Source organism: Stegostoma tigrinum, chromosome 6, assembly GCF_030684315.1.
Source record: "Stegostoma tigrinum isolate sSteTig4 chromosome 6, sSteTig4.hap1, whole genome shotgun sequence".
In the NCBI taxonomy this organism is placed as follows: Eukaryota; Metazoa; Chordata; class Chondrichthyes; order Orectolobiformes; family Stegostomatidae; genus Stegostoma; species Stegostoma tigrinum.
In genome coordinates, this window is record NC_081359.1 from 17,529,114 (window position 1) to 17,554,224 (window position 25,111).

General features: G+C 41.0%; 2 protein-coding genes across 4 annotated transcripts in view; one reads left to right on the forward strand and one right to left on the reverse strand.

The window, feature by feature from the left end:
* ubac2 (UBA domain containing 2) overlaps positions 1 to 25,111 on the reverse strand; it is a 206,402-nt gene that overhangs the window by 110,849 nt on the left and 70,442 nt on the right. The window lies entirely within an intron of this gene.
* Positions 1,183 to 11,362, forward strand: LOC125453558 (G-protein coupled receptor 183-like). 2 transcript variants are annotated; one of them, XM_059646465.1, is made up of 3 exons: positions 1,183 to 1,268; positions 2,358 to 2,482; positions 10,136 to 11,362. In XM_059646465.1, exon 3 carries the CDS (start codon positions 10,165 to 10,167, stop codon positions 11,284 to 11,286), a length of 1,122 nt encoding a protein of 373 aa, XP_059502448.1. In that variant the 5' UTR covers positions 1,183 to 1,268; positions 2,358 to 2,482; positions 10,136 to 10,164; the 3' UTR covers positions 11,287 to 11,362. The 2 variants fall into 2 exon arrangements, with proteins under 2 accessions (XP_059502448.1, XP_048389261.1); XM_048533304.1 differs by lacking the exon at positions 2,358 to 2,482 and having other exon boundaries at positions 1,227 to 1,270.

Consider the following 25,111-nt stretch of genomic DNA (forward strand, 5'->3'; position numbering starts at 1 on the left):
TGCTGATCTTTAACTTACCCTCTACGCTTTTCAATTCTATCCCTTTAAAAATGAACTGAGTACGTAGTTTGCATATTTTCTTATGGCTTTGGTAACCTGTGGCGCATTTTTGTTTTAGCCAATCATCAAGCTCTGCTGAATTCTGAAAGCAAATTGTACACAACTCGTAAAGGTACAGAACGGAGGCACTTTCTCTTATTTGTACATTCAAACTGGGGCTTCTCATAAATCAACTTGTACCTATGGAATGGTGATTCAATTACGTTGAACATTACACTGCAGAATTTGCTGTAAAAATAACAATGAGTATAATGGTGCACACTGCAAGTGATGTGTAAATTTTTCAGCAATTAGTGGTGATAAAGAGATTTCTCATGAGTTGTGAAAACCCACAAGTTGTTGGATGGACTTCTTTGCCTCAAACTCAAAAACAGCTACTCATCCTCAAATGTCTTTGTGAGTTTTGTGAAGTTACTGCAAGTATATTAATTACCCATTAAACTTGCCTCAGAGTAAGGCTGGTACTTAATAACTTAAATCACCCTTGATAGACAATATATAGTCACTGCAATGCCAATGAACTTCTCTAGGCGAGACAGCAAACTGTGGAGTCATATTTTTATAGATTATTTATTCTGTTTTGAGAATATTTTAATGTCCAAACGGTTTTATTCATTTCCTCTTTGTTCTTTGTCTTTATTCAATTTCCCTCAATCCAATCATTTTTTTTGTCTTTTCACTTCTCTGATATGATTCTAACTCATCTTATTTCCTTTTGCATCTTAGCTGCTTCCTTCCTAATTCTTAAAACTCATGGATTGGACTGCTGGTCCTGTAATTCACCAAGGTCCTGATGTTCTTCTGCTCTTTTTATCAATTCGTCCGCCCAGGGAAAATTTTTTATTCAAACTGAAGTTTGATGGAAATAGTCAAGCCAATTGTGTATGCATGAAATGCCACAAATTCTGAGTTATTGTTGTTCATAATTGGTAGGAATTTTCTAACACAATGAGTGAGAATCATTTCAAGTTTCACTTCTCAGAAATCAATGGACAAAGTGTTGCACACTCTCATGGAACAGCCCAAACCACAGGAAACCGATAAGCAAGTTAAAGATTTAGCTCATAGTTTTAAAAAAAGCTAACACGTCAAAACTAATTTTATCTGATACAAGGCAGGTGCCTTCAGTGTTAACGATTTACAATTTGACACAACGTGAGAAGCGTAGAGGATAGTCCAACTACAAACACAAATTAAAGGTGTTCAGTGTGTAAGTACTGATTCTTTCTCAAAATTTAAAATTTAATTGTGAACTAAGTGAAGTATTTTACCCCCTTTTGTAAAATGATTTTGTGGGTTACTCGTGTTGGCTTTCTTCAAATTTTTACCTTGAGGCACAATTCTCATACTGCTGCTTAAATAATATGCTTTTGTGGTTGCAAATTGATAAATTTAATTCACTTTGTGAAATACCTTTTCAAGAATGTTTCTTTATAAAACAATGTAAAGCTATCATTAGTTTTAATTTCTGACAAAAGTAGTTGAATGAATCAATCAAAAAAATTATGCAGCAATTTATTTAAGAAAAGGCTTTTCATAATTATGGTATACCTTCAAATACAGTTTGTAACATGGCAGATAATTTAAATTAATACATTCTGAGAAACAGCAAAGGTCATGCAAATTTCCCCAACAATGCAATATGAAATATACAACATACTTACATTATTAAACTACTGTTCATAAACATTATCACAGAAAAAGCATTTTGTAACATAGGAGTAAGAAACGTGCTTAGGATGGGGAAAGGTGTGACAGAACTGGAGGTTGGAAAGTAGAAGTTCAAAAGCAAAGGAGGGAAACAGTGTACAAACTTACAAAGCTACCAAGAATTAAATACACGTGACCAGATTAGCACTTGTGGTATTTATTAACGTAGGATTCATCCGAGTAGCGTTACATTATTCCAAGCACCATAAGGAAACCATGGTAGTTAAGAACTATATTTAAGAACTTTTTCATATTAAGTGAATAGTTTGATCTGCAGTGTCCTTGGATTGAGCTGCTTCTCCTACACGCACAAATTAGTTGAGATTGTATTGTGAAATATTAGTAATGAATTTGCACTTTTTTTTAAAAAGTGCATGAATCCATTTATTTGAATGCCTTCTTAGCAAACAATATAAGTTAATTCAAATGTATTAATGCACCAGGCAGAGTTAAACAAAAAAGGTTTTTCATCTTATCATGGGATGTGAACATTCCTGTCAAGGCCAGCATTTGCTCACTCTCCTTAATTGCCTTCAGAGGATACTTGCAAGCTGCCTCCTTGAACCACTGCTGTCCATTTTCTATAGATATACCTGTACTGTGAAGAAGGGAGTCCAAAGTTTTTGACCCAGCTACAGTGAAAGACGGTGTGCGACTTGTATCCGCATGAACAAGCTGCGATTCTAACTAACTGAGGTTCTGGATTTGGCAGGTATTGTTGAAAGAGGCTTGTTGAGCTGCTGCGATGCATTTTATATTATATATGTACTACATCATAATTAGAGAACCAAAACATGCCATTTGGTCAACTGCTGTCTGGTAAATATACCACTCAAAAGCTTTCTCCCAACCTCCTCAATCTGACTTTATCAGCATATCCTTCAATTCCTTTCTCTCTTATATGCTTAGCTTTCTGTTAAAACCTTCAGAAGCTTCTCCAATTATTTAGAATTAAAGGAATCTGTCTTGCAGCAAATTATTCCTTTCAAATATGCACTTCATAAGCAAGGAATGACAGAAAGCAGCAAAGTACCTTTCCTTATTAACCAATTTTTCTAATCAACCTGTTTAGTGATGTTATTATGCACTTCTAGAGCAGGTGGGACTTGAACCTGTGCCTCTTGGTCCAGGAGTAGGGGCACTACTATTATACCACAAGAAGTACGACATTTGTACCTCTGTACCTCTCTCTAGGTAGAGAATTTATAATTCTCAAAAGGCTTTTCCTGGAGTCCTTAATAAACTTGTTTTAAGATCACTAAATTGACGTAATTAGTTTTATTGAATTCCTTATTGAACTCCATTACAATTTTAAAGCTCTGTCAGAACACCCTTAACCTTAATTTATTTTCAGGGGTCCCAACTACTTCTCTCTTAATGCTTGACAGTTGTACCCTATCAGTTCCAGCATGTGACATTTCGCAAATCTTTTTTGCCTCTCCTTTGTGCCTCTATATCCTTCTTATGTTATGGAAAGCAGAAATGTTCAGTGCACCAAGTGCAGTATAATTAAGGCTGCTCGCAGATTTAGCATAGCTTCTCTACAATAGGCTTCTCTTGAAACAGCAACTTGCTATTATGTAACATCTATAGATTAATAACACTTCCCACAGTGCTTCATCGAAGCATTATCAGGTAAAAAAAATTGACAGTGAGCAAAAGAATGAGACAGCAGAACAATTCAAAGATTTAAGGAATATTTTGAAGAAACAATGAGATGCTGTGAAGTATAGGAAGGGGAATTCTGGGACAAATGGCTGATAGAGCTGAAAGCACAGGTGTTGTTGATGGACAAAAGAAATCAAGAATGTATGAGAGGTCAAAAAGTGGACCAATGCCAATTCTCCAGAAGGGATGAGGGTGTAGAGATTATAGCAATAGGCAGGGGCAAGGTTATGGAGGATTTCAACACAGGGATGAGTAAAATGTCACTTGCACATGTCACAGTCAGTGTCACATATCGTTACTGCTAATTTATGCTGTGAATGTATAAATGTGATTGAGACTGATAGCGAAGTTGCACAAAATGCTTTTTCGGAAAAAAAGTCCCAGCCTGTTCTGTCGTTTCTAATAGATGGAATAACTCAGTATTATTGTTAATCTTATTTTTACACTTTCTCCAGCACCTTCATATATACAATACAGAGGACATAACTGTACACAGAATCTGCTCTAATCAAGATTTTAAAAAGTGTAGAGGTAGGGATGATAGTTATTTCTCAGATAGTGAAAGTTGTCAGAACTATCGATGACGAAGCCTTGGTGGTAAGACATGAACAGACAACAGCCATATGTCATAATAGGTTATAGAATCATAGAATCCCTACAGTGTGGAAACAGGCCCTTCAGCCCAACAAGTCCACACTGACTGTCTAAAGAGCATTCCACGCAGACCCACCACTTACTCTATCCCTGTAACCCTGCATTTCCCATGGCTAATCCACTTAAACTGCAAATCCCTGGCCCCCCAGGGCAATTTAGCATGGCCAGTTGACCTAACCTGCACATCATTGGACTGTGGGAGGAAACCTGAGCACCCAGAGGAAACTTACGCAGACACAGGGAGAACGTGTGAACTCCACACAGTCAGTCACCCGGGGCTAGAATTGAACCTGGGTCCCTGGTGTTGTGAGGCAACAGTGGTAACCACTGAGCCACTGTAGCACCCATTATAGAATGTTATTGAATGAAGACCAATGTAGGCATAACAAAAAACATTTTAACAGCTACAGAATAATCTATTAATTTTAAGATTCGCTAAGTATGGCTGCTGATGACTGATCAGTCTTTGAAATGGTAGCTAGGAACACAATAGAGAAACATTAAAAGGAGGGAAAGGACGTTGACTGAACAAAAGATTAGAGAGCTGAAGAAAATTAATGAAGACAAAAGCAAAAGCAGGTGCTGGAAATCTAAAATGAATGCAGAATACATTGGGCAGATAATTGACAGTCGGAGAGCACCTACAGAACAATACTGTGTTTCAGGTCTATATTTCATTAGAACTGGAAGAAGCTAAAGATCTAACAGTTGGCAGAAAGGGTCAATGAGTGAAATGTTGTTGATATGGTGTATATAGATTTCCAAAAGGCATTTGATACAGTGCCACACAACAAAACTGTGAGAAAAGTTCATGTAATAAAAGTGACGGCAGCAAGCTGGTAGCAAGTAACAAAATTGGCTAAGTGATAGAAAACAGGCTGTAATGGTCAATGGATAATTTTCGGGCTGGAGTAGCGATCCCCGGGGGAGTGTAATCAGGATCCTTGCGTTTCCTATTAGGAATCTCGATCTTGATGTGCAAGGGGCAGTTTCAATGTTTACAGATTTTATAAAAGTTGGAAGCACTAAATAATGAAGAGCAGAGTGCAGAACTCCAAAAGGATGTGGCCTGTTTAGTGGAATGGGCAAATGGTGGCAGATGATGTTCAATGCAGAGAAATATGAAGTCTTGCATTTTAGTTGGAGGAACATGGGCAGACAATATAAATTAAAGAGTGCAATTCTAAATGGGGTTCTGGAGAAGAGGGATCTAGCCGTATACGTGTACAGTATGTTAATGGTGGAAGGACAGATAGGAAGAATGATTAATAAAGCATATAATATCCTAGGCTTTATTAGTGGGGGCATGGAGTACTAGAGCAAGGATGTTATGCTGAATTTTATACAGGGTACTTATTAAACTTCAGCTACAGTACTGTGTACAGCTCTACACTGCAGGGAGGAGGTGAACTCTTTGGTCAGCCGAAGAGATTTACAAGAATGGTTCGAGGGATGAGAAGGGATTGAAGATGTTGGAACTATTCTCCATGGAGAGAAGGTTGAGAGGAGATCCAACAGAAGTTTTCAACATCACCAGGGTGGAGCTTAGAGTATTAAGGAGAAACTGATCATAAAATTATCAAGAATGAGAAGGCACAGATTTAAAATGATTTGCAAAGGATCAAATGTGATGGGAGGAAAAAGAAAATCATGAGTGGTTAGAATGCACTGCCAAGAAATGTGGCAGAGCGAGGTTCCATTGAAGCATTAAGGAGGCATTGGATGATTATTTAAATAGGAACAATGTACAAGGGTATGGAGAAAAGGCAGGAAAATTGCACTTATGTTATGATGCTTACTTGGACAGCTGATGAGTTCTTTCTGCACCATAACACTCCTGCGACTCTGTCAAATAGGTAGACACAAAAATAGATCAGGGTTGAAGATAGCAGCAAAAGGATGGGTTGAAAAGCAGAAGTGATTATATGACACATGATGATTATGCATGATCTGGTATGATATTTTAATACACAAATAAACAAATAAGATTGATCCAGAGTTCGTGAAAATGACACCAAGAGAATTATTATCAATGTTTGCAGAGAAAATGTCTGCCTGCGAAATCAGGAGCAGTTGAAATACTTTGCATTTGATTTTGAGACCAAATGAAAGATGAGGTGCCATTCCTTTAGTTTGCTTGTAGATTAGTAAAGACACTTGTACAAATGTGGTGCTGAAATATTAGATGCTAAGGCAGTTGCAGATCAGGCTTCTTGAAGGCTTGGGTTTGTGAGTTTAGAATGCAAAGACAAAGTAAATAGGATAGACAAAAAAGGGAAAGAATATAATGGGACCAGAAAAGCATAGTTCATTGACAGAAAAATGGCGAAATGAATAGGATTGAGATGAAGTGTATTCCATATTCTCGACACTGTCAGGGTGGAGATATATTTCCTATTAATATTTTTAGTAAAGCAATAACAACTTGTATTTGTATAGCATCAGCAATGCCACAGAATCACAGAAGCATTGTAGCTCAGAAGGTGGTCATTAAGCCTTTTGTGCCTGCACAAGCTCATTAAACAGGTATTATCTAGTGCTTATCTCCTGCTTTTCCCCCATATCTGCACATTATTTTTATGTAAGTAATTATCTAATGCCTTCCTGAATGCCTCCACCGCATTTCTGGGCAGAGCAATCCATATGTATGGATATCCATAACTAAGTCAGAAGTCAAACAACACCATTTTATAGTCCAATAGGCTTATTTGAAATCACAAGCTTTCGAAGTGTTGCTCCTTCGTCACTTTGTACTACAGATAGGGGGTCATTCACCTGATGGAGAAGCGTGTTGAAAGTTTGTGATATCTAATAAATCTGTTGCACTATAACAGGTGTTGAGTGACTTCTGAATTTGTCCATCCCAGTCCAACACCAGTACCTCCACATCAAACTTTAACTATTCAACAAGTGAAAAGGTTTTTCCTCAATTAACTCTTCCTCCCTTTGCTGATCCCTTTAAATCATGATCCCTTGATCTTGTCCTTATTCTAAGCGAGAACAATGTTTTCCAAAGTAATCTATCCAGGTATTCATGATTTTGAAATCCTCTAACAGATCTCCTCTTAGATGCCTTCTCTCCAAACAGAACAGTTCAAACTTCTTCAACCTATCTTCAGAACTGAAGCTCCTCACCTCTGAAACCACTCTTGGATGGTACTTCTGCACTCTTTCCAATGTACTCACATCTTTCCTATAATCCAGGACTGTAGACAGTTTTCAAGTTGAGGTCTAATAGTCACTTATGCGAATGCAACATCTCCTCCCTGATCTTGTACACATTTTTTTAAAAACAGTTACTGTCCTCGCTACCTGCCCTGCCACTTTCAATGCTCAGTGCATATTTACACCCAGGTCTCTCTGCCCCCAACCCCGTAACATTTGTGTTTCAGAGAATTATCAAATGACATAAAGCGAACATTAAATAGGTGAACGAAATCTGGGTTAAAGATAGATTCCGATAACAAGATGAAAGGTTTCAAATGGTTTCACAACTAAGCAAAAAACTATCATAATGAAAACAAAGCATCATGTCACTGAAGATTTCTTCTTTTACTGTGGTGTTCAGTTTTTAAAAAATTAAAAAATAAAGGTTTATAGCAAAAATGCTTGCAGATTGTCATATCACAGTAAAATACCTCTAGCAATGAAAGACAGTTTGTACAACAAATATTCAGTCAAACTTCTTTTTGTAGGTATCATATATGCATGTCTTCACTGAAAGATAGTAAGTTACTCGGTAAAATCAGTTTGGTTTTCTTACTAGACTGTGGATTTCGCCTGTAATATCACAAAGCGTGCTGTCTTTTATGACCAAGAACAACTCAAGTTATAAAAGCCAATGGTATAAGTCAATGGGGAAAAAGCAATGTAGTCTATCATGTGCATCAACACCAGGCTCAGTGCTGTCCTTAGTCAATGTCCAACATACCGAGTTGTGGGTTCAAATCCTGCTCAGAACTTCAGAGTAAAATCTCAGCACAGTACTGATCGACTGCTGTACTGTTTGAAGTGCCATCCTCATAGCCCTACAATACGTTTTCTCCTTTCAGGTGGACATCCAATTCCACTGTGAATAATACTACTGAATCTGCTTCCACTTTTCCTTCAGTCAGCACATTCCAGATAATAGAAAGCTGTTGCTTAAAAAAAGCTCTCCTATCTGATTTGTTCCTTTCTCCAATTACCTTCAATCTATGCCTGTATTATTAATCCATTTGCTAGTTGGAAGTTAAGCCTCCTGCTTGTGGAAGCAGCTTCTCCTGATTGTCAAATTTTTGAATTGTTTGAATGGAGTCAACCTTTATTACAAATCTGCTTCACCTTTTATATTCTAAAGACCAATCCACGCATGATTCTAGTCTCCACATAACTGAAGTTCTTTATCACTGCTACCTTTAAAACGAACAGTTCACAAAAGGTATCAGAGATAATGGGAACTGCAGATGCTGGAGATTCCAAGATAATAAAATGTGAGGCTGGATGAACACAGCAGGCCAAGCAGCATCTCAGGAGCACAAAAGCTGACGTTTCGGGCCTAGACCCTTCATCAGAGAGGGGGATGGGGGGAGGGAACTGGAATAAATAGGGAGAGAGGGGGAGGCGGACCGAAGATGGAGAGTAAAGAAGATAGGTGGAGAGGGTGTAAGTGGGGAGGTAGGGAGGGGATAGGTCAGTCCAGGGAAGACGGACAGGTCAAGGAGGTGGGATGAGGTTAGTAGGTAGCTAGGGGTGCGGCTTGGGGTGGGAGGAAGGGATGGGTGAGAGGAAGAACCGGTTAGGGAGGCAGAGACAGGTTGGACTGGTTTTGGGATGCAGTGGGTGGGGGGGAAGAGCTGGGCTGGTTGTGTGGTGCAGTGGGGGGAGGGGATGAACTGGGCTGGTTTAGGGATGCAGTAGGGGAAGGGGAGATTTTGAAACTGGTGAAGTCCACATTGATACCATATGGCTGCAGGGTTCCCAGGCGGAATATGAGTTGCTGTTCCTGCAACCTTCGGGTGGCATCATTGTGGCAGTGCAGGAGGCCCATGATGGACATGTCATCAAGAGAATGGGAGGGGGAGTGGAAATGGTTTGCGACTGGGAGGTGCAGTTGTTTGTTGCGAACTGAGCGGAGGTGTTCTGCAAAGCGGTCCCCAAGCCTCCGCTTGGTTTCCCCAATGTAGAGGAAGCCGCACCGGGTACAGTGGATGCAGTATACCACATTGGCAGATGTGCAGCTGAACCTCTGCTTAATGTGGAATGTCATCTTGGGGCCTGGGATGGTGGTGAGGGAGGAGGTGTGGGGACAAGTGTAGCATTTCCTGCGGTTGCAGGAGAAGGTGCCGGGTGTGGTGGGGTTGGAGGGCAGTGTGGAGCGAACAAGGGAGTCACGGAGAGAGTGGTCTCTCCGGAAAGCAGACAGGGGAGGGGATGGAAAAATGTCTTGGGTGGTGGGGTCGGATTGTAAATGGCGGAAGTGTCGGAGGATAATGCGTTGTATCCGGAGGTTGGTAGGGTGGTGTGTGAGAACGAGGGGGATCCTCTTGGGGCGGTTGTGGCGGGGGCGGGGTGTGAGGGATGTGTCGCGGGAAATGCGGGAGACGCGGTCAAGGGCGTTCTCAATCACCGTGGGGGGAAAGTTGCGGTCCTTAAAGAACTTAAAGTTCACAAAAGGTCTTTAGGAAAGAAATTTGATATCCCTACTTGATCTGGCCTACATGTGACTCCACACCCAGAGCTTTTAGCTCACTCTCAACAACCCTTTCAAAATAGCCAAACAAGCCATTCAGTTCAAGAGCAATTCAGGATGGGCACCAAATGCTGGCCTTGCCAATGCTGCCCTCATGCTATAAAAGAACTTAAAAAGCTATTTATCAAAAATCCCTTTTGAAAGGTATGATTAATTTTGCTTCTGCCACCCTTTCAGACAGCCCATTTCCAGTTCTTAACAACTCGCTTCTTTTGTCCTTTGTTTACTGAACCATTTCCACAGCAGACTGTGATAAATGGTAAATCTGTGATAAATCCTGAACTGAAACTAAGATTTGTTTGTTTAATATAGCTTCAGCAGTTCCAGTTTCCGGAGGGCTCATGGGAACAAACTTGACCGTGAAAAATTCAGCATTTCCAGTTTCCATGGAGGCAAGCTCGATTGTGAATAATTCAACAACTCACCCTAACACTTCAATGTGTAATCTGTACAGCCACCACCAAACAGCCAGCATCGCTTTGCCAATAGTCTATACTGTCATATCAATAGTTGGCATTTTTGGCAACGGCCTTGCCATAGTCGCCATCAGAAAAAAGCAGAAAAAAATCAATTCGACTACACTTTACTCCATGAATCTGGTGATCTCAGACATTTTCTTCGCTGCTGTTCTACCTGCCCGAATAGTATACTATGCACGAGGATTTAACTGGCCATTTGGCGAAGCAATGTGCAGAATTACTGCAGTAATTTGTTACAGCAACATATATGCGAGTGTAAGCTTCATGACCTGCTTAAGTTTGGATCGATTGCTCGCGGTAATATATCCGTTCCGACATTCTAAGTTCAGAAACGTCCGCAACGTCAAGAAAATCTGCACTATTGTGTGGATAATTATTCTTTGCCAGACGGTACCACTGCTGCTTGTCCAAATGTCGAAATTGGCTGAAGGCAACTTCTTAACATGCATGGAATACCCAAATTTTGAGGATATTCCAAGCCTTCCACAAATGCTGCTCGGTGCTTGCGTAATCGGTTACGTGTGCCCCGTGGCTATCATGCTATTTTGTTACTCTAAAGTCAGTTCTAAACTCTTCAGATCAGCAAAGGAGAACCCCTTAACTGAAAAATCAGGAAGAAACAAAAAAGCCAACAACGTAATCCTGCTTGTACTCTTCGTGTTCTTTATATGTTTTACTCCCTACCACGTGGCCATTGTGCAACACATGATCAAAAAGTTGCAGTACGAAATATCCTGCCAGGAACAACAGAACTTTCAAATAGCTCTACACGTGACAGTTTCTGTGATGAACTTTAACTGCTGCCTAGACCCCTTCATCTATTTCTTTGCCTGCAAAGGCTACAGGGCCATTGTGCTCAAGATGTTCAAACAGCCCGTTAGCGTGTCTATTTCAAGTGGAGTTAAGACGACCCCAGACAACTTCTCACCTGGGGCTGGGAATTTCGAGCCTGCAATAGGGACAACTTCTGACACCAACTTGTAGAGACAATTTACTTGACGATACCAGGAAAAGACAAAAGCCAGGCATAAAACCTCAATGTATATATTAACCATGTTGCCTACACGTAAAGTATAGAAGTAAAGTGTTCTTTTGTTAACTTTCTTAATTTACATGTAGTTTTTCATTTTCCTGGAATGGTCATAGAGTCATATAGCTGTACAGCATGGAAACAGGTCCAATTCGTTCATGCTGGCCAGATATCCTGAATGAATCTAGTCGCATTTGTTAGCATTTGGCCCATATCCCTATATAACGTTTCTGTCAATGTACCCATCCAGATGCCTTTTAAATCTTGTAATTGTACCAGCCTCCACTACTTCCGCTGGCAGCCCATTCCATAAATACACCACCCTCTGTATGAAAATGTTGTCCCTTATGTCTTGTTTCAATCTTGCCCCTCTCACCTTAAAATTATGCCCTCTAGTTTTGGGCTCCCCTACCCCAGGGAAAAAGACATTGGCTATTCACTGTGGCCATGTCCTCATGAATTTGTAAATCTCTATCATGTCACCCCTCAGCCTCCAACGCTCCAGGGAAAATAGCTCCAGTCTATTCAGGGTGGAGCAGATAGGTGAGTAGGAAGATAGACAGGTTAGATCAGGTCAGGGAGGTGAGGACAATGGGGAGGGCTGGACATGGGATAATGTAGACAGTGGAGGGACTTTGAAGCTGGTGAACTCAATGTTGTAGCCATTGCACTGTAAGCGCCTAAGGCAAAATAACAGGTTCTTGCAGTTCACGTTTCCATAGGCCCAACCAGTTCCCCCTCCATGCCTTTTGCCTTGGGAACTTACTGCCCAATGGTCTCCACACTGACCTCACCAGCTTCAAAATCCTTCCATCTCCACCTTATCCAATGTCCAGACTTCCCTCCTCCTCACCTCCCTGACCTGTCCTAATCTGTCCATCTTCCTACTCACCTATCCACTCCATGCTTCCCACAGACCAATCACAATAACTCTTACCTGCATTCACCTATCACTATCTCTCCTAACCTTTCCCCTGCCCCCACCCCGTCCCTCTATTTATTTCTAGGCTCCCCTCCCCCGTTCTGAGCAAGGGCTTCAGCCTGAACCGTTGACTTGACTCTTGGCTGAACTGGTCCCCACTCTCAACAACTTTTCCTTCGATTCCTCCCACTTTCTACATGGGCACCCGCACGGGTCTGAGCTATGCCTGCCTTTTTGTAGGATTTGTGGAACAGTCCCTCTTCCACAACTACATCAGCCCTATCCCTCACATCTTTCTCCATCGTGGTTTGGCCTCATGCTCCCATAAAGAGCTTGAGCAGTTCATCAACTTCACTAACGCCTTCCACCCCACCCTCAAATCCACCTGGACTATTTACGACACCCACCTCCCCTTCTTGGACCTCTCCGTCTCCATCTCCAGAAACCAAATCACCACCCACGTCCATTTCAAACCCACTGGCTCCCACAACTACTTCAACTACACCTCATCTCACCCACCCTCCTGAAAAATGCTATCCCAGACTCCCAATTCCTCTGCCTCTGCCATATCTGCTCCCAGGATGAGGTGTACTACTCCAGGACATCAGAGATATCATCCTACTTTAGGGACTGTAATTTCCCTTTGTCTGGAATTAGGGATGTCCTCAACTGTATCTCCTCCATTTCCCACACTTCTGCCCTCAAACCCCTCCTCCCAACAAAAATAAGGAAAGAGTCCCCCCTGTATCACTCCAACAACCTCCACATCCAACGCATCACCCTCTGACATTTACACCATCTACAACTAGACCCTACCACCCCTGTCCGCTTTCCACAGGGACCATTCATTCCATGACTCCCTCGTCAATTCTATACTCCCCACCAATCCTTCCACCACACTCAGCACCTTTCCCTGCAACTGCATGAAGTGCAACACCTGCCTCAACACGTCCCCCTTCAGCTCCGTCCAAGGCCCCAAACAATCCTTCCAGATCCAGCAGAGATTCACCTGCACTTCATCCAACCTGATTTATTGTATCCGTTGCTCCCGATGTGGTCTCCTCTATATCAGAGACTGGTTCGCGGAGCATCTGCACTCTGTACGCATCAACCAACCTGATCTTCTGGGTGCCATCCCTTTTAACACCCCCTCCTACTACCCTGATGACATGTCCATTCTTGGCCTCCTCCATTGTCAGAATGAGGCCAAACATAAACTGGAGGAAGGCCACCGATATTTTGCCTTTTGCCTTGGGAACTTACTGCCCAATGGTCTCCACACTGACCTCACCAGCTTCAAAATCCTTCCATCTCCACCTTATCCAATGTCCAGACTTCCCTCCTCCTCACCTCCCTGACCTGTCCTAATCTGTCCATCTTCCTACTCACCTATCCACTCCATGCTTCCCACAGACCAATCACAATAACTCTTTCCTCCATTCACCTATCACTATCTCTCCTAACCTTTCCCCTGCCCCCACCCCGTCCCTCTATTTATTTCTAGGCTCCCCTCCCCCGTCCTGAGCAAGGGCTTCAGCCTGAACCGTTGACTTTCCTGCTCTCTGATGCAGTCTGACCTGCTATGCTTTTCCAGCCTCACACCTAACTAATGTCCTGTACAGTTGCAATATAACATCCCTACTCTTATGCTCGATGCATTGACCAATAAAGGCGAGCATAGCAAATGCCTCCTTCGCCACCCTGTCTATCTGCAACTCCACTTTCAATGAATTATGAACCTGCACCCATAAGGTCTTGTTGCTCAGCAACATTCCCCAGGGCCCTACCATTACCTGTATCAGATTTGACCTGATCTGCCTTGCAAAATGCAACACTTCACATTTACCTAAATCAAATTCTATCTGACATTCCTCAGCCCATTGGCCTATCTGATCAAGGTCTCTTTCATTGTTCACTATACTAACAATTTTGGTGTCATCTGCAAACTAACTAACCATTCCTCCTATATCCACATCCAAATCATTTGTATAAATGACAAAACGCAATGGAACCAGCATCGATCCTCATGGCACACTGCTGGTAACATGCCTCAAGTCTGAAAAGCGACCATCCAATACCATTCACTGTCTCCTACCTTCAAGCCAATTTTGTATCCAAATGGCTAGATCCCTCAGATTACAACCTCGCTAATCAGTCTACCAATGTGAAATCTTGTCAAGCACCTTGCTAACAGACAATGTCTACCGCTCTGCGTTCATCAAACATCTTTGTCACTTCTTCAAAAAACTCAACCGATCAATTCCCCATGCAGAAAGCCATGTTGGCTATCCCTAATCAGTCCTTGCTATTTCAAGTACATGTAAATCCTTTCCCTCAGATTTCCCTCCAACAACTTACCCAGCGCTGACGTCAGACTCACTGGTCCAAAGTTCCCCAGCTTTTCCTTACCACCTTTCTTATGTAATGGCACATTAGCCACCCTCCAGTCTTCTCGTACCTCACTCATAGCTACTGATGATAATATCTTTTCAAGTGGCCCATCAATCTCTTCCCTAGATCCCCATAAAGTTCTAGAATACACCTGATCAGGTCGGGGGACTTAACTGCCTTTATGCGTTTTAGGACTTTCAGCACCTCCTCCTTTGTAATAAATGGCTACAGTACTGCCACTGTGATGACATGCATGCTAACTACACTCAAAGTTGCAATGCAACTTTGTCCAAAGTGGAAGGAATCCCACTGAGCTGCATGTGTTGAGATGCTGCAGAGTCATGGGTTTCAAATGGAAAATAACCAACATTTGGACTTATCAGCAAGGGCCCCTGCAATCTCTTCCCTAGCTTCCCATAATGTTCCAGAATACACGTGATCAAGTCCCAGGGATTTATCCACCTTTAAGAAGTTCAGCATCTCCTCCTTTGTGATATAGACACTTCTCAAGATATCACAATTTGTTTCTCCAAGTTCTCTGGCTTCCATAACCTTCCGCGCAGTAAATACGGATGTGAAATCTCATTTAGAATCTCACCCATCTCCTGCGGTTCCACATGTAGACAGCCTCGGTGATCTTTCAGGGGCTCTATTTTCTCCCTAGTCACAGAATCATAGAATCCCTACAGTGTGGAAACAGGCCAGTCGGCCCATCGAGTCCACACCAGCGCTCCAAACAACTTCTCACCCAGGTTCACTCCCCACAACCAATCCACCTAGCCCACACATCTTTGGACTGTGGGAGGAAACCCATGCAGACACAGGGAGAGCGTGCAAATTCCACACAGACAGTCATCCAAGGCAGGAATCGAACCCGAGTACATGGCACTGTGAGGCAGCAGTGCTAACCACTGAGTTACTGTGCCGACCAAGGTCATCCCACAGAAACATCCAAAGTCCAAATGCTGGTTATTTTCCACTTGAAACCCATTTGAAATGACTCTGCACTATCTTAGCAAATGCAACTCAATAGATACCACAGTGTGGAGCTGGAGGACCACGGCAATCCAGGCAGCATCAAAGGTGCAGGAAAATTGACGTTTCAGGTCAAGACCCTTCTTCTGAAATGGGGAGGGGGAAGGAGGATTCATCCCACTCTGGACATAATTGCATTGCAACTTCAGCTGTAGTTACCATGCAAGTCGTCACAGTGGCAGTAATATTGCCATCTCTGTTCCAGCTCAACTCATCTACTGCTGAAATCTTCATCCGTGTAATGTCCACTATTCTGCTGGTCATCCAATTTTGTATTATCTATAAACTTGAGCTCGTCCAGAGCTCTGCATTGTCTATATGCTAAATCACAGCATGTTCCTTTCACCCATCATCTTTTCACTTACTGGCCTGCACCAGCTTACCCTCTGACATTATTTACCTGATACTAAATTCCTGTATTTTCACACTGACCAGTAACCACTTATATTCTATATTCTACTCTTCAAGTTTAAAACTATCAGTACCACTTTTTGAACAGACAGCCCCTTGGTAATAATTACTGAAGCAAAGAAATTAAGAAAGAAAGGCTTAATTTTTCACAACTTCAGTGCATCTCCAAGTGATTTATAGCTAATGAAATCCTTTTGAATTAGCGTAGTAATGTAGGAGATAAAGTGAATAATTTGAGCACTGCAGATTCCCACAGGCAGCAATATGTTAATATCAAAATAATCTGTTTAGAGTCAGAGATATACAGCATGGAAACGGACCCTTCGGACCAATCTAAACTTGTGCCTCCTGCCTGCACGTGGCCCTATCCTTCCAAACATTGCTTATTCATGTACTCATCCAAATGTCTTTTAAATGTTGTAACTGTACCCACAGCTACTACTTCCTCTGGAGGTTTATTCCACACACAAACCATCTCTGTGTAAAAAAAGTTGCCCATGTCTTCTTTAAATTTTTCTTCTCGCACCTTAAAAATATGCACTCCAGTCTTGAAATCTCCCACCCGAGGGAAAAGACATCCACCATACACCTTATCTATACCTCTCATGATTTTAAAAACCTCCAATGCTATAACTCAAACCCTCCATTCCTGGCAACATGTTGGGTAAATCTTTACTGAACCCTCTCCAACTTAATAATACTCTTCCTATAACAGGGCAACCAGAACTGGGCACAGTACTGCAGTAGAGGCCTCAGCAACATCATGTACAACCTCAGCATCACATCACAACTCTTGTACTCAAAGGTTTGAGCAATGAAGGCAAGTGTGCTAAATGTCTTCTTAACCACCCTGTCTACCTGTGATGTAAACCTCAAAGAAAAATGTACCCGAACCCCTAGGACTCTCTGTTCTACAATGCTACCCAAGGCTGATTTCTTTGTGATAGTGTTTGAAAGATGTATAATGGCTATGACGCCAGGGTGATCTCTTTTGTTCTTGTTTAAAATAGTACCATGGGATGTTTCAGTTTCATCTTTGAGGTCAGACAAGGGTTCAATTTAATGCCTCATCCAAAAGGCATGTGACAGTGCAGCACTTCCGGAGCAGTGGACTGGGAGTGTCAGCTCAACTAACTCTTTTATATTCAAGTGAGACTCGAACCCAAGACCTTCTAAGTAAGGTAGTGTGCCAATCATCGGGATAGAGCCGGCACTAAAATTTATTTACAAGATAGTTTCCACAAAAAGTATCAATCTTTTTCAAACATGGTCCGATTTAATGACCTGGATGCACTGCCTGAAAGGGTGGTGCATACAAGCTCAATAGTAACAGTCAAAGATAATTGGATGTACACTCAAAAATAAAACTTTTGCATAGCCACGGGCAAAGACTAATAGATTCCAATTAATTGGGCACCTTTTTCAAACAGTTGAATGATCTCTGTCAATTCAAATCTAAGGCAATTGGCAACATAGAATTCAGGAAGTTTTATCGTTGCAGATAAAGTTTATTGATTACTCAAAAGCACAGCTCATTCCACAATCCAAGAGCACCTATTCCCCTTTAAATTACTTTTTGCCAACCTGTTCAGACATGTTTTAACACAGCTCAAAGCAGATGGAACACAAACCTGGGCCTTCCTACCAAGAAGCAAGGACACAACCTCTTCACCACAAGGCTGTTTGCCCTTTAAATTTATTCAGTCACTTAATTAGCCACAGTCAGAGAATCCACAGTGAAACAAGACAGGATAAACCATGTCTTCTTCTGCGGTTGCCAAGCCTGTGATGAGGGGCCTTTGGCCAAACATCTATGGTTTTATTTGGCTGTGGCTTTTGCTTTAGCTGCTACAGGAGCTGGCACTTTCAAACTTGTAGTAGATGAATTCCAGGAAGAAAGTACATGCTGATGTCTATAAGAAATGTGATCTAACCTTACTAACGAGTCTACCATGCGAAACCTTGTCAAATGCTTTACTATACCGAAGTCCAAGTAAACAATATCACCACTCTGCCCTCATCAATCTTGTTGGCTACTTCTTCAAAAAACTCAAAAAGGTTTGAGAGGCATGGCTTCCCTCAAAAAAAACCATGCAAACTATCCCTAATCATTCCTGCTTCTCCAAGTACACATAAATCCTATCTTTCAGTGTCACCTCCAACAGCAAATTGATCACTGAAGTCAGACTCTCAGGTTCAATAATTCCCAGTCTTCTCCTTACATCCCTTTTTAAACAAAGACACAACATTAGCCACTCTCCAGTCATCCAGCACCTCACCCATAGTTACAGATGATACAAATATTTCTAACAGGGGTCCCACAATTTCCTCCCTAAATTGCTACAATGTCCTGGATAAACACTAGATTGGGTCTTGGAGATTTATCTGTCTTTATATTTCCAAAACCTTGAAAATATCCTCTTCTGTAATATGAACTATCTTCAAAACATCAATATTTATTTCACTGTGCTCTCTAGCCTCCATTCCTTTCTGCACAATAAAAGCTGGAACGAAATATTCATTTAGATCTGTCTGACCTCATGAGGTTCAACAGAAAGTTGACCTCTTTGCTCCTTTATCTCTTTCTAAATGTTCTCTTAGTCTTAATGTATTTGTACAATCTCTTCAGATTATCCTTAAATTTGTCTGCCAAGGCTATCCAATTTCTCCCTTTGCCTTTCTGATTTTGCTCTTAAAAATGCCCCTACACCCTTTATATTGTTCAAGAAATTCATTTGACGCCAGTTGTCTATAACAAACATATGATTTTTTTTATTCTTGATTTCAATATCTTTATTCATCTATTGTTCCATAATCCTACCAGCTTTACCTTACATTCTGATAGACTCACAATGACTCAACTCACACTATTACACTTTCGAAAGCCTCCCACTTGTCAGATGTCCCTTTACTTCCAAACTGCCTACTCCATTCAACTTTTTGAAAGTTTTTGTCCCATACCATTAAAATTTGCCTTACTCCGATTAAAAACTTTAACTTTTATGAAAGCCTTATCTATTTTCATGAACATTTTAAAATTAATAGAATTATGACCATTACACCCAAAATGTTTCCCTACTATCACCCCAGTCACTTGCCCAGCTCATTACCCAAAAGAAGATCAATTTTTGCTCCTTCTCTAGCAGAAATATTTACATATTGGTAGAGAAAATTTTCTTGACACATTTAATAAATTCTTCACCATTCAAACTTTTTACACTATCCTGGCTATTCCTCAATCAGTTTTGGGTAATAGCTATGATATTGCAATCCCATGTTCCTAGACATGCCCCGAGTTCACCTGACTATACTTCTTCTACTCACAGATTTGGGAGGCACGGTGGCTCAGTGGTCAGCACTGCTGCCTCACAACGCCAGGGGCCCAGGTTCGATTCCATCCTTGGGTGACTGACTGTATGGAGTTTGCACATTCTCCCAATGTCTGTGTGGGTTTCCTTCAGGTGCTCCGGTTTCCTCCCACAGTCCAAGAATGTGCAGGTTAGGTGGACTGGCCATGCTAAATTGTCTATACTGTCTAGGCAGATGTAGATTAGGTGGGTTACAGGGGGATGAGTCTGGGTGGGAAGTTCTGAGGTTCAGTGAGAATTTGTTGGGCCAAAGGGCCTGTTTCCACACTGTAGGGATTCTATGATTCATCAGCCTTACCAGACCCCTTGCACTGAAACAAATGCAGTTTAATTCTTCAGTTACTTTGTTCTCTGACTTCTTCTTGTATGTCTTTTCACATTGAGAAGTACCCTCATCCATCTTTCTAATTATTCGAATATTTAAGATTCCACGTCCCCCCAAAATCTCCCCCCGAGGATACTGATCGCTTTCCAGTTTAGAAGAAACGCATTCGTTTGAAAAGGTCTTTTTTGCCTCAGAGAGGTCCCAATGATCCTAGAACCTGAATTCCTGAACATTACACTACGTTTTCAGCCACTGATTTATCTCCTTTATCCTTTTATTCCTTACCTCAGACAAGCTTGGCACCAGGAGTAATCCAGAGATTAGTACTTTTGAAGATCTGTAAAGACTTAATCTTTTCCCTAACTATGTCATTCCTACTAATGGATACAATAACTTCTGGCTTCTCACTCTCCCCTTTAAGAATATGACTTAGATGTTTGAGACGTCCTTGATCCTGGCGCTAGGAAAGCAATATATGATCCTAGATTTATGCTTGCTGCCACAGAGTCTCCTGTCTGTGCCCCTAATAGGAGAATCCCCATTACAATTATTCTTTTAAATTTATTTAAACCCTGCCTAACATGTGGTTCAATTCTAGCATCCAAGATCTGACTGCCTCTTCTATTTTCTTCTGAAAGACTATCCCTCCGAACTGTACCCAAAACTGAATATCTGTTTGAGACAGGAATAGCTACAGGAGACTTCTGAACTACCTTCTTACCTTTCCTGACAGTTATCCACCTATCAGACTGATTTTGCTGTGTGATCACATCTCTAAATCTACTAACCATCTCAATTTGTGTCTCTTGTACGCTTTCAATGCCGTCAAACCTAAAAAAAAGCAGATTCCAACAGCACCTTATATATTAACTACCTTTCCTTAACCAAAGAATTGTTATTAAGCATAGGTGAAAAATTCAAACATATAAAAACATTAAATAAATCCAACGACATTGCTGAACAATCGAATTAAAATGTCTCCTCCTCAAGCAGTCCAGCAAACAGTTTTCAATCCTCTGATTAAAAAAAAAGCTCACTTCAGAGCCGTCCACATGTAGGTCTCTCCAAAAGCTCTGTTGACACAACTCCATTAAAAAAGAACTCTCTTCCACAACTTAAAAAAGATCTCTTCAGAGATGTTAAAAAAAACTCTTCCTCCATGTGTATATTTTGTTTTAAACACATAGCTTAGAAAAAAAAATCTGGAGCTGTCCATGTGTAGGCCTCTTTAAAAGTTAAGCATTGCTTTTCCTCATTAAAATAAAATGTCATCAAGAGATCTGATGTATATATTCAAAATTAGAGTGAGAAAACTAACCTTGTCATTATAGAGATTGTGAAATGAGAAAGGGATAACTTGCAAACACAGCTGTGCAAGCCCCTTTGAGAAAGGGAGAATGTTGTATGACACAATTCCTCATTAAGATGGAGAGTGATGTAACTTATTCTGAGACTAGGGTCCTGAATCTGAAAGGAAACTACGATAGAGTCAGACTTATGGCAAGGCCAACCTGTCCATGCCAACCATAATCCCAAAATAAACTCATCCCACCTGTCCACACCCAGCCCATATCCCTCCAAACATGTCTTATTCATGAGATAACAAGGTGTAGTTTTGGATGAACACAGCTGGCCAAGCAGCATCAGAGGAGGAGGAAAGCTGACATTTCGGCTCTAGACCCTCCTTCAGAAGCTGCCTAGCCTGCGGTGTTCATCCAGCTCCAAACCTTTTTATCTCAGATTCTCCAGCATCGGCAGTTCCTACTATTTCAGAATGTCTTGTTCATGTACTTATCTAAATGTCGTTTAAACATTGTAACTATACCCACATCCACCACTTCCTCTGGAAGTTCATTCTGCACATGAATCACTTTCTGAGTAAAAGAAAAAGTTGCCCCTCATGTCTTTTTTTAAATCTTTCTCCTCTCACCTTAAAAATATGTCCCCTCGTCTTGAAATTCCCAACCCTAGGGAAAAGACACTTGCCTTTATCTATACTTCCTCTTGATTTTATAAACGTCAATAAGGTCACCCCTCAACCTCTTACACTCCAGTGAAAAAAAGTCGCAGCCTCTTCAGCTTCTTATAAATCAAACCCTCCGTTCCTGGCAACATCCTAGTAAGTCTTTGCGGAACCCTCTCTAGCTTACTAATATCTTTCCTATAAAAGGGCGACAAGAACTGGACAAAGTGCTCCAGAAGGAGCCTCACAAATGTCTTGTACAACCTGAACATGAACATCCCAACTCCAATACACAAAGGTCTGAGCAATGAAGACAAGTGTGCTAAACATCTTCTTCAACATCCTGTCCAAGTGACACAAACTTCAAAGAATTATTTACCTGAACCTGTAGGTCTCTATGTTCTACTACCCAAGTGCCTATTTAAATTGAATAAGTCTTGCCTTTTTTTTAAACCAAATTGCAATACCTCACATTTATCCAAAGTAACTCCTTCTGCCACTCCTCAGCCCATTGACCTAACTGATCAAGATCTCCTTGTAATCTTAGATGGTCTTCTTCACTGTCCATTATGCCACCAATTTTGGTGTCATCTGCCAACTTACTAACCATGCCTTCTATATTCTCGTGGTGCAGGGCACAAGCTGGTTATGATAAATTGGGGAACTGCAATGGAATTTTGACACTTTTTACTAAAAGAATTGAATGTAAAAGAAATGTTGCTGCAGCTGCACAAGGCATTAGTGAGACTGTATCTTGAGTACTGCATATAGTTTTTTGGCCCCTTACTTGAGGAGGGATGTAGTTGCATTGGAGGCAGTTCAGAGAAGGTTCTCTAGATTGATTCCAGAGATGTCTTACAAATAGAGATTCAGTAGTTTAAGCCTATATTCTCTGGAATTCAGAAAAATGAGAGGAGATCTATTTGAGATTGTTCAGATACTACAGGGGAATGACAAAGTAGATGTAAAGAGGACATTTCCTCATGTGGGGCATTCTAGAACGAGAAGTCATAGCTTTAGGATCAGGGTAACAGATTTAAAACAGAAATGAGGAGAAATTATTTCTCTCAAAGAGTCATGAATCTGTTGAATTCACTATTCAGAATGTGGGTGATGCCAGGACATTGAGTAAATTTCAGAGATTATTGATTAGTAATGGGTTGAAGAGTTATGGGGATCGGATAAGAAAGTGAAATTGAGGTTGAGATTAAATCAGGTATGATCATAGTATGTGGCAGAGTAGGCTTGAGGGACTGAGTTACCTACTTCTGTTCCTAGTTCGATAGCAAATATTTAAAGAGCACATGGAGGAACTTCAACATTTGTTCATTCCTGCTTGACACAAAAATAAAATGGGAAAAGGTGGCCCATTATGGCTTAAAACCATAAATTAGGGACACTATTAGATCCTGGGAATATGATTGGCCAAAAGAAGCAGCACACCTAAGGAGTTTATAGTTCTTGAGCTGAAAGGATCAAGGGTTTGGGGAGAAAGTGGAAACTGGGTACCAAGTTGGATGTTCAGCAATGATCATATTGAATGACATAGCAGGGCCAAAGGACTGATTAGCCTATTTGTGTTCCTGTTTTCAAGGAAACATGACTATGGAGTGAAACTAAAAAGAAGTCCTCAGTAAGTTAGCACATGCGCCAGGGAATGAATAGATTCCGTCTAACCCATCTTAGACCTTGAAACACTGGCAAATATTGCACTATTTGCATTCAAATGACATCATAAGACAAGAGTTTTAATTTTGTTCTTATGAAAAAAATTTGGAAACGTATTGCCGTACACACAGCTCATCACTAGCTGACTAGACAGCGACTGTTAGAATGCACATGTATTGGGCTCTGGTGGTTGATTACACCGAGGATAGCAGGGTCATTTGAAATTCAGGATGTGGCTGTCTCAATTCTTTTTCAAATAAACGCAGGCCCAGGTAAAGGATAGCATCTTCGAAGTTATGATGGTCAACAACATACCCAACAAATTTTCACTAGGGATGGTGAAAGAATTAGAACTTCGAGGGAAAACCTCTGCTGACAAGTAGAGCGTCATTCAGAAAGAGGGCTTGTTTCCTCTTGCCACACATGAGGAAGGCAATAGGAAATCACCTCATGCTTTCTTTCTTTGATAAGAACTGACAATGCTGGAAAATCACAGACGGTCTGGTGGCATTTGCGAAGAGAGAGAAGACCCCCAAAGATTCACATTCAACTTGAGATGTTAACTCTATTAATGCTCTCTTCTCACCACAGAGAAATGACCAGAGGCTCCATCAGATCACCACAGATGTAGAATACTTCAATGGAGATAACTGTGATTCTAAAATATTTCCACCCACAAAAATATTAAATTCAGTTCAGCAGTTGATAATTTCAAAATGGTCATCAAGGATTCAAGATAGTTATGTGATATCTCCTGCCAACATCTATCATCCTGTGGAAATAGGAATATATTTAAGAACATTTTAACTGGAAAATGAACAGCAGTAGACCAATTCAGTACCTCACTCTTTTTCTGCCATTCTACTAAATTTGTATCTCAAATCCATTATCCAATTATTTAATCTGTATCTCTTCATAGATTTGCCTATCAAAGCTCTGTTGAACTTAGTCCTAAAAATAACAGTTTACCCCAAGCTTCAACAACATTTTGAAGGTTGTGGTGGTGGTGGAGTGGAAGTTCCAGATTTTTACTACCCTCTGTGTCATGTCACGTTTGAATGGCTTGCGTCTAATTTTAAGATTACACTTCTATTTTAGACTGAATACACAACAGGAAATGGTTTCTATCTATACTCACCCCATCAAGCCTTTGAGTTGGAATAAGATTAATCAGAAATATTTTTGTGGTGAAAACAGCAATTATATACCAATGCAGTTCTCAAAAACAAAAGCCAAATTCAGTCCTATGTGGCCAGCTCTTTGTAAAATTTTGTCTTAATCATAATTCTACTCAAGTATGGCAACTTTCCACAAACTGTTCACGACTCTCAACAGTAGGGAAATTTAAGAATGATGTAAAATAATCTAGGGGGAAAATTCAGTCAGTTATGACACTCTCCTACAAAAGGTTAGTGAATTCAATGAAAGGTTATTAAGGGAAATGAAAGCAAATGACAGAACAGTGATAATATTTCACTGACAGAATGTCAGTTTTTTTTTAAAAAATGATGTGGGCTGGAGGTTAAAAATGGGCTGAAGACACTGGGGAGAACTCTCCTGGTCTTTCTCCAAGAGTGTCTTGATATATAGTGCATCCACCTGAGACAACAGACAGGGCTTTTGTTCCATTCAAAGGATGGGACATCAGCAAGTGCAGCACTCCCTCAGTGTCATCTGAGATGTTCCGTTCATTTCT